Source organism: Passer domesticus, chromosome 12, assembly GCF_036417665.1.
Source record: "Passer domesticus isolate bPasDom1 chromosome 12, bPasDom1.hap1, whole genome shotgun sequence".
Lineage (NCBI taxonomy): Eukaryota > Metazoa > Chordata > Aves > Passeriformes > Passeridae > Passer > Passer domesticus.
In genome coordinates, this window is record NC_087485.1 from 16166381 (window position 1) to 16179071 (window position 12691).

General features: G+C 53.5%; 1 protein-coding gene across 8 annotated transcripts in view; it reads right to left on the minus strand.

Annotated features, from left to right (window-relative positions):
- Positions 1 to 12691, minus strand: part of LOC135279386 (hydrocephalus-inducing protein homolog) — a 71657-nt gene that overhangs the window by 23604 nt on the left and 35362 nt on the right. For 7 of the 8 annotated variants that reach the window (XR_010346635.1, XM_064386748.1, XM_064386749.1 and 4 more), the window contains 15 exons: positions 12384 to 12482; positions 11475 to 11684; positions 10474 to 10602; positions 9416 to 9593; positions 8723 to 8943; positions 7864 to 7997; positions 6759 to 6895; positions 6000 to 6121; positions 5721 to 5912; positions 4490 to 4642; positions 3186 to 3425; positions 2723 to 2927; positions 2081 to 2245; positions 1618 to 1791; positions 287 to 426 (listed from right to left, as the gene is read on the minus strand). Coding sequence is in view for 7 of the 8 variants with exons in the window: in XM_064386748.1 (XP_064242818.1) it covers positions 287 to 426; positions 1618 to 1791; positions 2081 to 2245; positions 2723 to 2927; positions 3186 to 3425; positions 4490 to 4642; positions 5721 to 5912; positions 6000 to 6121; positions 6759 to 6895; positions 7864 to 7997; positions 8723 to 8943; positions 9416 to 9593; positions 10474 to 10602; positions 11475 to 11684; positions 12384 to 12482 (2499 nt within the window). In the remaining variant the exon portion in view is untranslated. The remainder of the gene's footprint in view (positions 1 to 286; positions 427 to 1617; positions 1792 to 2080; positions 2246 to 2722; positions 2928 to 3185; positions 3426 to 4489; positions 4643 to 5720; positions 5913 to 5999; positions 6122 to 6758; positions 6896 to 7863; positions 7998 to 8722; positions 8944 to 9415; positions 9594 to 10473; positions 10603 to 11474; positions 11685 to 12383; positions 12483 to 12691) is intronic. The other variant, XM_064386751.1, reaches the window with a different exon arrangement.

The following is a 12691-nucleotide window of genomic DNA, read 5'->3' on the forward strand; positions in this document are numbered from 1 at the left end:
AGGGCCCATCCGTGGCCAGTAGACACCCAAGCTTGCAAGCCCCTGGTGCAGCCTCCCAGCACTTAGCTCACTGCCTGCAGCCACACTAGCCAGGACTGCACTTTGCCAGCAAACCACTGAGAACCAGAGGAGCTGTGTGCCAGAGCACATTCCCAGCCCAAGTCATGGCACTATGGACCCACATACCAGGCCCTGGCTGGTGCAGAGCCTCCACTGTAAGCAGCCCCTGCCCATCTCAAAGACAATGCAAAGGTCCCAGACATCAGCCAGGGCAGATCACATTTACCTTGGTGTCCTTTTTGTCGAGTTTGCTGGCTGGATCCCTCTTCTTTTGTGCTGGAGGGGTCTTGTCTTTAACATTCTTGTCAATTTCTTCCCCAGAGAATTGTTTATTCTTGGTCTGAGCAATGAGTTGAGACTTTTTACCTGCACAGGGTAAAAAGATGGTTCTGGGGGGCTTTGAAAAGCAAGCAGACTTTCACTGCAACGGGCACAACCTTGGGAAGGAAGATGGCACTTTTTCCCCAGTCTGCTGGGCACTGGGAGCACTGTTTCCCAGAAGCAGCTCCTTCCCTGCTTCTCTTACCAGCAGGTAAAAGCACACCATCCCATACTTGATTTTAAAGCCAGCACTATGTCCCTCCTAACAACTGTGCATGCAGGTGACGCTGCTTGCACAGCAGTTCCCCTGCAGATCAAGCCAAAGATTTGTCCTCCAGGAACATTGTTTCCATACGCTGCACCAATCCTGCATTCCCATGTGGAGACCTGCAGCCCTGCCCCACTTGCATCACCCATCTCCACTGAAGCTGAATCCTCCATGTGGGAAAAGCCCAGCTGGGACCCAGACTCTTCTTCCCTGCACCAGCTCCCAACCCAGCCAGGTTCAAAAGTGAGCGATGCAAAACTTCCCCCTGCACCGAGCCAGGTCTGGCCTCACCCTGCAGAGCTCAGGGTACCAACTGCCCAGGAAGTTTCATAACTGTCTCCATTCTCACATGGAGAAAAGCCCAACGAGCTGTGTAACCTGACAGTGGCATAGGCAACTCTCTGGAGAAAAGAGCTCATCCGGAGCATGCCTCTCATTGGAAATTCCTCTGGGCGGTTGACCTTCCCTTTCTCTCATTTGTGAGGTTACACTCATAGTCCTCTTGTGCTTACTGAGCCACTTCAGAAGGCTTTTTCCTTGTTCAGGTGGGCAGCAGTTCTGCCTGCTGCCCATGAGGAGCAAGCTCAATTCAGCTTGGAGGAAATATAAAATACTTGGGAAAGAGACAGGCATGCTTTACCACCCCTGGATGAGCTCTTTGCTCCATGCTCACTGTCAGGTTCCACAGCTCGTTGGGCTGTTCTCCATGTGAGACTGGAGACTTTCATGAAACTTCCTGGGCAGTTGGTACCCCTAGAAAAATGAACATGTGCCAAGAATGGCAGCAAAGGGGGCTACAAAAGAACCTCTGACTGAACCCTTAAAATGGATTTGATTTTTTTTGGCAAGCCAGTGATGCACTTCACCCATGTTCCCTAAGAGATCCAAGGACTGAAAAACTGCTGCTCTGAGTAAGCAGAAGTGGACAGTCATGGTGGGTTTCTCAAGCACTGGCTCTGGGTCCTTACCAGCATCACCTTCATCTTTGTCTTTCAGCTCCTTGGCAGCCTTGGTGCAGAGCTCCCGGGCACAGAGCCCTGCTGGGCTCTGGTCGTTGGCCATGGCCTCTTCCACCACAGTGCCAATGGACACATAAGCAGCGTCGTAATACTGACACAGGCCCGCTGCTACCTCTGTCTTTCCTGCGAGAGAGAGGAGGACTGCTTGGTGACACTGGCACAGGAGGCACTGCAGGGACAGGCCCTGGAAAAACCTCCAACAAGATTTCAAAGTTAGAAGGACAGTAGGAGAGCAAGTGTCCCCCATGGGGGAGGCAGCTGCAGCGTGGGTACAAGCTCTGAATTCTAGAGCCAAGAGGATCATCTCCACCTCCTGTTCAGCTCAGGACTTTGCCTTAAGCACCATGGCCCACCAGGATGTGTTCCTCCTGCTTGCCCCTCTCCCTGCAGCCCTGGGCTGCAGCTCACGTACCTGCCCGGGGTGGCCCATGGACAATGACAACAATCCCTCGGTGCTGCTGCGCTTCACACCTCCCTGAAGATGGGTCAATGCCCAGGTGGCGCATGACAGCCCGAGAGATAGGATTCCCAGTCATTTTCACCAAGGACTCAGGACAGAATGTGACAGTTCTGTATGCTGCAGTGCAAAACCAGGGGGAAGAGTCAGACTCCTGACCACATTTGATCCTCATCATCCTCCCCATCCCCTCAGACACCAGGAAAGGAGACTTGGTGAAAGCAAGATGAGCTTGTTCTTTTGTTGCTAGGAAGGTGCAAATATAAAAGAGCCAGTGATATTAGACCTGGTCCTACTGGCTGAGCAACTCATCCAGTCCTAGTCTTTGTGGCTAAGGGACACAAGGGAATATCCTGATTATTTCCCCAGTCTATGGCAGGCAGATAGGAGCTTGCTTTGGCTACACCCAGGATTGGAAGAGGATGCTACAGCCCTTCAGCCAAGAGTTCCTCCACCAAGCTGGGGAACAGGCAGCTGCTAAAAGCATGGGCTTTCCCTGGAGAGCAAGGTGACAGAGGGTTCAGGGTGGATGGGCTGGAGTCCCTGCTGTTACCACAGGCAAAACAGACACCGCCAAACCCTCACTGTTTTTCTGACCTGCTGCTGCCTTGCCCATGGCCTTGGCCTTGGCCTCAGCCCTGGCCTTGGCTTCTGCCATGGCCTCGAGCTTTTCCCGTTGAGCCTCTGGCCTCTTCTGTGCTTCATAGTCCTCCAGCACCTCTGGGGGCAGCGTCTCACCCACAGCACGTGGAGGCATAAAAAAGCTCTTTTGGTACTCAGACCCCACTGCCATCCGTAGGATCTGTATGTGGAGGGAAGAGAAACCATAATGCAAGATTACTTTCCTTGCCTTTCATCACACAGACTCAACAAACCCATTTTCTGTCTCCTCCCTTCCTCCCAACAACACAAACTATTTTGTTTAGGTCCTCCCACAGCATGTCAGCAGTGCTGGCTTTGCCCTGGGGATTGCCTCCATCTCCCTGGCACAAGCCTTGGAATGCTGCAGTGCTGTGAAGCTTGGGCAGCAAGGACATGGGGACCAGAGCTGCCTTCTCACCTTCTCCTCCTCAAGGTACTGCTCATCAAAATCCAGGGAGTAAAACTCAGTGGGGAAGTTGCATGGATTCTTCACCACCACTGTGGCCTCCACCCCATCACTGTCCACCAGCATCCATCCCATCTTTAGTGCTGGGGGCCTGAACTCCAACCGTGGCTGCAGACCTTGTCCTGAGAGGTGCAGCTTCAAGTGGTTGCTGCTCCCACAAATGTTAAACTCCAGCTCATTGTTGTAAGACCTCTGAAAAGAGGAAAGTGCACAAAACCATTCCATGAAGTCCCAGTGACAGGACCCCCAATACAACAATGCTTGCCCCAAGGTCAGGGTGTTATCAGTCCCTCCAAGGTGAATGGAAACCAGATATTTACTGATGCTAGGGACTACAGCATCTGCAGTAGTCTGGGTCTGAGTAACTGGGATGAATCCTGGTGTGCACTGTAACTGGGTATTTGGTATCAGATGGATGTACAATGGACTGTCAGGCATTTTCACCTAGTCATGCAGGAGTGCAGTGCTCATGGGAAGGGCCCTCGGGGTTACAGTGTCCAGACACAGTCCTGGCACTGCTGCATCAGGCAAACACCAGCTCCAGGAGAGAGGCAAAGGAGCTCTTGCTGGCCAGAAATAAGGGTCATCTTCTTTGCCACGTGTTTGGCTCTGCTCCAAGCCAGACACAAGATGGTTACATTTCCTGAGCAATGAAAAGATCCCTGGGACTGTGTGCGGGCACAGAAGCACTTGTGTCCATGCTGGCACACACTGCCAGTTTCCGAGACCCAGCGGCCACAGACAAACTACTTTTGGGAATGCTCTGTCCTTTAAGGTGAATCCCCAGCTGCATGGGAATGTGCAGGCAGGCCAGAGCCCCAGGGACTGCTGCCAGCACACCATACAGGTGACTGTCCTGCCGTGCCCAGGAAGCTCTGTGGTGGCTGTGTGGTCTGTCAGTCCTGCAGCAGGATGAGCCATTCCAGGATTATCCTCTGCGAGTGGGCAGCTGCTCTGCACCGAGTGTCACAGCTGCAGACACAGCCAGGCAGGGGGGAGGCTGAGGGGAATTGGGCACATCCCCCACATGTGCTGAGAGGCAGCCTCAGAGCCCTGATGCTCTCTGTGCAAGCTCCCTGTGGGCATTTCAAAGCACATCTCATGGGAGTGCTCTGTGGGGTGAACTGAGCCACGCCGAGTATGGGGCTTGCAGAAAGCTCCCTGTGAAGGCAGAGCTCCCACCACACTCTCTGCACCAGGCCCTCATTTCCAGATAGCCCTGACAGGCCTCCTGGGCTGACAGCTGCCAATCTCACCTCCTCCTTGGGTGTAAACTGGATGTGCAAGTTCTGCCACTTTCCTGGATCAAGGGTTCCTTTGGAGGGCGTCACTTCAAAGGGACAGGGCTCATCCTCCAGCGTCTGCCGCTTCTCACGTACGGCTGGTGTCATGTATTGGAGGTGATTTTTCTGGGCACAGAAACCAATCTTGTGAAGTCTCCTCGTGCTCTGAGACACTGACACGGTGCTGAGAGCACCCACAGCCAAACCAAGTGTGGCCCCAAAGCCCAGAGCTGGAGGGAAGCTCTGTAGACAGGGCAGGCAGATAGCGAACTGTGGCGTTGCGTGCTTTAAAAAGCATAAGTTGAAGTTGTTATGAAAATTAATTACCAAGTAATGGTTTGTTCCTTTTCCCCCCGTGTAAACCCCCTATAATGGTTTGTTCCAAAGTTGTTTTTCCCCGTTTTCCCGCCACTGGCCTGCCCATCAAAGTGAGGAGTCCCTTGTTCCTCCCCCTAAGCCCTTATATAGTTACATCAATCCCCGTGGTGCTGCCTCTTGCCCCTGACTGTCATGTTAACCCCCCCTTTTTTTGAGAGACTTCTATGTCACTCATCCCCAGTCTAGCTCCTGATTTGTCCTCAAGACTTCCTCCCTCCTCCATGTGCTTCTCATTGGACCTTTTGTGTTACATCAGCCTACCTTTACCTTCACCTATTGGTTCCCTCATGCCTCCACACCCCACGGCCACTCACGTTCTAAGGGCTAGCCAGACCCGTCTCCCTTGACACTTGTCCCTGGACCCTCCTTGGAATAAGGTTTCCTTGGAACCTACACAAGTGTCCCTTCTTTCGTTCCTTCATCTCGGGACCTCGTACCTCACCCCAGCCTGCGTCACCCACGGCGCAGCTGTCGCTGCTACCTGGGCAGTCTCGGCGAGAGCCCGGGAGCGGCCAGTCTTGTAGCGCCCGTCTGCGGCCACACGAGGAGCAGCCAGCCGGCGTCCCCTTGCTCCGAGCGACCGCAGCGTGCGAGAGCTACCGCGAACTACTGTCCTCAGAGGAGGAGGAATGGGTGAAAATGGCAGAAAAGCAAAGCATCAGCTAATGGAACAGGTCCAGGCAAACCAGCCTTGATCTGGACTCACAGAAGTTTCCTCAAACACACTGTAGACCCAAGTGCCAGGCAGCCACAGGAGCAGAAAGCGCAGGAGTCACAAAGAAAACCCACCCAAGAAGTTACGTGTTCAACGTGGCCTGTGCTTTACCTTCAGAACAGGCTTGCTGGCAGTAATGAACCATTTGCAGGGTACTCGGAACTGGTTGTAGAGTCGGATGGTCTCAACCTGGCACTGCCCAACGAGGATGTCAGAGAACTGCAGTCTGTTCTTGGAGAGGTTGAGTGACAGTTCCAACACAGTGGCACGGAGACGGATGTTATATGTGGGGCCTTGTGTCACCTGGAGAAGGACAGAGAATTCAGCGGAGGGTGCAGGTGACATCTGCTGCTGTGCCCAGCCTGCTGCCCGCCCCAAGAGCTGTGGTACCTCGATGGGCAGCACCACTTCCACGTCACCCTGTGGCCTGTGGGCACTTTCGAAGCGCACGTCAAACGCCACGGTGTGCTTGTGGGGGAGGCCATTCTTCTGGTCCAGGTCCACACTGAAACCTTGAACGGATGAACACAAAGCAGCTGAGATAGACATGAAACACAAAATGTGACATAAGCATGTTAAGGCCTTACTGGTGTCCTGGCTGAGAGGCCTGGGAGAAGCCCCACGCTGTGCTGTGACCTGGACAACAACTTAAGAGTGCACCTGAACACCCCTCAGCCACAGTGAGCCACTGTGTGATGGAAGCACAGCCTTGCCTCAAGGCCTCTTTTGGAAGCCTTTTGATCCACCAGAGGCTCTCACAGGCTGCTTCCTCAACAGAGGCTGAATACAAGTGCTGTGACAGTGTGAACTGCAAACAAAGCACTTCCACAACACAGCAGACCCCACTGGCTGGCAAAACAAGCCCACAGAGTGCCCAAAGAAACTTGCTGCTCGTGGGAGCCAGGGGCGGAAGATGCTGAGAGGTGACCAGGGTGATGAGCCCATCTGGCCCCTGCACTGAAGCATTAGGGCAGTCACAGGCAGGCCAGGTCCCTGGGCATGGCTGGCCAGGAGAGTTCTGCCCCTAAAGCTCCCAGCAGGGGCACTGAGAAGAAAAAGCTCAGAAACCTCCCAGGGTTCAGGGGCTTAAGCTAATCTGTCTGAGACAACTCCTTCAAGGCCACAGGAAGTGTCCCCAGCACTGCTTACCTGTGTCCTGCAGGACAGATACATTGGCCTGGAAGGACACTGGGATCTGCCCAGGGTTGGTGATCTTCAGAGTGTGTGTCTCAGTGTAACCCTTAAGGACAGGGCCCATGTCCAGGACATACTCCAGCAGCTCAACTCTGCAAGGAGTAAGGACAGGCCTTAAACCACAGTTCTTAAGTGTGGCTACATGTCCAAGGGAACAAAGCATACAAATACAGTGGCTATTTCTTTATTCACTGCTGTAAAAACTCAGCTCAAGCCCATGAAACCCATGGCCTGACCACCTGGCAATGACTTTGGGAAGTCAGGAGGAGTGCAGGTCCTAGGTTTTATCAGCTACTAAAGGTACCTGAAAATACAATTAGTTGAAAATGGACACTGGCCACAGCTCCTCTGCCATGAAAAGCCAGTATAGGTGAGTCCACTGGGCCTCCACTGCTCTCAGTGGAACTGCCTAGCCTGGTGTACAGCCTGAGCCTGAAATTGCTTTGGGGCCTAGGAATAAGGTTTGCCTGCACAGGAAACCTCCATTGCTCTGCAACCAGATCACATGAGCTGTTCTGCAGAGCATCTTCTTCCTGAACTGAAGCCTCCCGTGCTTGTGCTGCATCATGATGGTGCCAAGGGACAGACCAGGTCACCTAGATAAGCCCTGCCACCCCACCAGGATTCAAGCCATCTGATTTTGGGTTTTAAAGGGTTTGCTGACATGTGCAGTTCCCTTCTCCTTTTCTTTAGTGTCACAGCTGCACAGCTGTTAGCTGGAACCAAGACATCAGCTGGGAGCTGTCTCTTTCAGAGCTAGTCAGCAGGGACAGAATTTGTGCTGTCTGGAAGGGCTTGAAGGGGTGCACTGGGTCCCCCAGCTCTAGGGACAGAACCCCACACCTGTGGGCAGCTGAGCAGGCCAAGGCTCAGCGTGGTGCTGGGGAAGGGAGGACACCCTGCTGTTCACATGTAGCGTGTCACAGCCACCAGGACCAGACCCCTTCTGGAGTCCAGGCTATTCCCAGCTCTGCAGACACAAGGAGCTCTCAGGAGAAGGGGACATGGCTGGGTGCTCCCCACGGGGCACCTGGAGATGGGGATGGGAGTCCCTACTCACTTGACAAGACTCTGGCACAGCTCCTTGTCAGGGAATCTGCTCTTTGGGGGATGGGATGTGAGCTTTTCCTGCAGCTCCAGAGCAGCTTTCTCTATCAACATCCTCATCATCTTTATCTGCACCTTGGTGTTTGACTGAGGAAAGGGAAGACAGTGGCTGGTTAGCAAAGGTCCTTCCCAAGGCCCAACCTGCACCTGAGAAAGGATCCCCCCCTGCTCTCGTTGGGAGGGGCTGTGGGGTCCTCCTGTCTGGCTGCTCAGTGTCTCTGACACCTCCTGCTCTCTTAGCCAGCACCTCATCTCCAGGGAAGTCACTCCAGCATCTTTGCCTGCCCAGACACTGTTAGCAAAGCTGCTCTGGCCAGGCAGACAGACAAGCCAGGAACCTTCCAGAGCTCCAGATACTTGCCTGCCCCCAGCCAGTACCAAGGCAGCTTGGACCAAAGCTGTCTTGAAAGGGAACTGGGAGCAAGCTGGGGCCTCTTGGAGATGAGCACCACCAGCACAGCCCCAGGGCAAAATCAGGCAGCTGCTGTTAAGGTCTGGAAATCTGGCAGGCCTTGGGTTGGGACCAGTGAACTCCCCAGCAATGATCTGCATCTCCTTCAAAGCATCAACCCCATCCCTGGAGCATGGCCTTCAGGATCTCTCCCTGGGGTAGCCAGGAAGCTGGTGCAGCCCCAGAAGAGACCATGACCAGAGTGGCAGCCCTAGGGGCAGTGCTGAGGTGACACAAGGTTGTAAGTGGGCAGGGAGGTCCCAGGTGCTATCAGGGCTCTGGGGAGCTGCTGTGGGCTGCAAGGGCCTCAGGTGACATGGAGAGGGTGGCATGTGCCAAACAGGGCTGCAGCTGCTCTTACTACAATGCCAGAGTCAAGCATGCAGGGCTCCAGGCTCTGAGTCTTGAGACTCTGAGTCTCCAAGGTCTGACTCTTAGTGGTCTGAGTTTTCAGGGTCTGAGACTTCACGGTCTTGGTCTTCAGGCTCTGAGTCTTCTTACAAACAACTGATTTATTGCTCTGATTGTGTCGTTGCAGGGGTCTTATGAGCTGTTTCAGTGTCTTCTCATATTTTTCATTTCCTGAAGGAAGAAAACATCCACAAAGAGAAGTGTGAGCAAAGGGCCAGTCCCATTTAAGCTGGCAAGTCCCTGCCTCCCAACACTGGTTTCTTCCAGAAAGAAATCCCTCAAGCCATCTATGGAAAGTGGATGCTGCTGTTCCTCTCTGAATCTCATCCCCTGCAGTGTCACACAGATCCAACCCTGCCAGAAGCCCTGCCAGCCTCTCTTACAGCTTTCCCAAGCCTTTCAGTCTAGCTATCATCCCTCAGGACCCTGCCAGATGTGCTGGCAGGCTCTGCAGGTTGGTTCCTGGGACAAAGCCCACATGGGATCCTCTGCTCAAGACTCATGAAGCAGTCAGAGGGTTTGGCTTGGTTGGGGAGTCCTGCAACCCTCCACGCTCAGTGGAGGTGGGCATGAGCTGCTCTATGGGCATATGGTAGGGAACAAAACCAGAGGGGCCCTTCCTGGGCAGACAGGCAGTGCCCACCTTTGATGTTCCAGGGCAGGTTGACACTGATCATGGGAAAGGATGCTTCTCCTTTCAGGCAGATATTTTCTGGGTCCAGGTCACCCACTTTAAGCTGGTAAGTCCTGCTGAAGGCTCCTGGTAATCCCGGCATGTAAGAGAATTTCAGCACTTGCTTCTTGCCAGGTGCAATGGAGCCCTGCAGGGACGGGAGAAGAGGGAGGGAATGCATCAGAGTGTTTGATGGGGATGGCTCAGGGGACAGACAGGCTGAGAACACAGGTTCTCATCTAGAAGAAACCATCAGATCACATTACCTTCATGATAAATATATTACAGTATTGGCTTTCACAGTTGTTAAATACTATGTGTTCTACAATGTTGACTTTTGTAAAAGAAGTTTTGATGAAGTTTAGAGTTCTTTTAATGAGAATGTTGTGTTGTGATATCAGTGTTGGTGAAGAGTTGTTGCAATATTAACATTTAACCAATGAAGGAATGGAAACCTGTTGAATATGTTGAAAAGTCACAAAATGACCAGGACTAGGACAACTGCACATGCTCCATCTGCCGAGACAGAGCAACTGAGGGTTCCAGCAGGAACGCTCTGTCCCTGTCCTGGGTCACTCTCTCCATTTCTCATTCTCTCTCTGCTCTCTTTTCTGTCCCACTCTGGTCAGGACCATGACCTTTCCTTATCAATAAACAGTTTTCGGATATAACACTTGCTGCGTTTGTGCCTTATTTTCGTCCGAGAAATCTATCAAAAAGAATTCTCCTCTACTCCCCTTACAGGACAGGACAGTGACCAACACAGCTGTGCCTCCCGCTGGGGTCAGCCTCTGACAGCAGAGCCACCCACCAGCCAAGGCCGTGGGGGAGTCTGTCAGGAGAGTTGTTTGACTTTCTCTGCCTCCAGCAGAAATTGCTTACAGCCCTGTCTCTCTCATGGCTGGGTTTGGGGTTTTCACCTCTGACTTTTTTCTCCCTTCCCCACACCCTCCCCCTTTTTTTTTTCCCTTTAAGACTCTCCTGGGCCACCTGACACAGGGCTGGGGTCAGTCACTTGTGCTACTTACAGTGGTGGGCTTGACCAGAAACACACCAGGCAAATGCTTGTCTGCTGGGCTAGGGTTTAGCACCCAGCTGAATTCAATCTTGCCACTGTTTGCCAGGGTGACATTGCTGTGGTGAATTTCATTAAACATCTGGAGAGAAGGCACAGGAGAGGGAAGTTACAGACCCAGGCCTGCTGCTGGGAATCTCCTTCCTCTCTCCTGGGACTGAAAGCAGACACATCCTGGGAGCAGGGACCAGGGAGGAGACAGGGGCCCTTGGGAACCTGGGGAACCCCCAGGCACAGGGCACCTGCACAGCAGCAGGGAGCTCTGGCTCCCTGAGCACACAGAGGGGTGGTAACAACCATGTGAGGGCCAGCAATAAATGAACCAGGGGACACAGGCCCCCTGCACTCTGAGGGGTCACCAACAGCCAGGAGAAACAGAGACAGCACTGAGGCATTGCAGAAGAAAAGGCACCTGCATGCAAGCATTGGCAAGCAACATAGATGCAACAAGGGAGTCACACAGGACAACACAATCAGGGCCAGCAGCTGGAAATATCTGTGGGCTTTCAACTGGAAAAGAGAGAAGGGGGGATTATTCTGGGACAGTCTCTCCAACTACAGTGACTGGAAGCCCAACTTCTTCCCTTGATTGTTGTGTGGATTAAGCACAAGCATTAGACAAGAGCATCTCCTCGGAGGTCAGGCTTTAGGTGTGGATCAGCAGAGGGGTGTCTCAGGGACACACTCCTCAGAGCACCCCCACTGTGACCCTGCCTGCCCCAGGAGGCAGTGTTAGGTACCCTGAAAATGAGGCATTCCCAGCATTTTGGAGAGGCTTGGAGATGGCCATTTTAACCAGCTTGGATGGCAGATGTGTCCCTCAAAGGTTGTACTTCCAAGCCCCAGAGCCAACAAAGGGGCTGGGAAGGGAAGGGAGCCCTGGAGCGAGGTGGGCAGGAGCCCGCTGGCCGTGGTCCCAAGGCAAGGAGCTGTGCCAGGGGACGTGTGTGGTACCTGAGAGCCACAGCTGATCTCCCGGGGCCTCAGGGAGTAGCTGGCACGTGAGGCCTCCCCAGTCAGCACCACCTCGTAGCTGGGGCCTCCCTCCACGTGGCACAGCACCGTGACATTGGAGATGGTGTCCAGGTGGCCACAGAAGGTGAAGGAGACCTGCTGGCTCTCTCCTGGCTGCAGCACACCTGACAGTGGCACGATCCTGAAAGCCTGCATGGAAGACAGGAGAGACTGAGGTGTGGAGCATGGAAATGGATGCAGAAGAGCATCTTGGAGCAAAGTGCAGCTGTACCTGGAGGGGCCTATTCCCCAAACACAGCCAGAATCACCCTGATCTCATCCTGTATCCATGCCACTGACCAGTGCAGGGACCATGGGGAAAATCTTCTCCCACACTCACGGGTCAATGCATTAATTAGTGCATTACATGAAAGTGAACTGGGATGTCTCCTGGCAGTAGAAATTCTCTAAAGGCACAACCTGCCTTTAAAAAGCATTTCTTGCTGCTTTTAGAAAAGGAGGAGACTCAGAGTGAGATCTCTTGGAGCTGAGTGAAGGACTCCAGCCCAACTCATCTGACTCCTGAGGCTCTTCCCCTCTCTCTCTGAATTAAATGCTGCTTTCTCAAGGTGCTACAGCCAAAGCTCCTCTATAAATTTCCTATGCACCACCTGAGGAGTTCCAGGGGGAGCAATGCCCTCCATAGGTGCTGCACAGCATCCTTGGGCAGCCCTACAGCGTGTCCTGCACGGCCTCTCCAACAACCAGCTGCTCCAGCAGCACTTTGTGATGGGCCTGCAGGGATGGGAGGCCCCTGTGTGGCCAGTGCTGAGGGCCACCAGTGGGACTGGGAGCTCCAGCCCTGCTTGCCACACTGACAATGTGCAAGTGAGACACATTCCCTCTTACCTTCTCTGCTTCGAGGGGCGTGTGTGGGAAGTCCATGGAGCACCTGAATTCCTCCAACCCTAGTGGGATTCGAAGGTGTTCAGGAGTTTGAGGTGGCACCTGAAAAAACAAGCCATTTTCTATGCTAGGAGGAAGAGACAGCCACTTGCAAAGTCAGTTTATAAGACAGCTTCAGGGCCACCAGTGCAACACCAGCTCCCGGCTGAAAGCAGAGACCTGGAAACAGGGAGTCTGGCTGGCTTGGGAAGAGGGTACAAGGAGATCAGGACTCATCACAGCTTGCTCTGGGAAGGAAGCTGGAGCTCTTA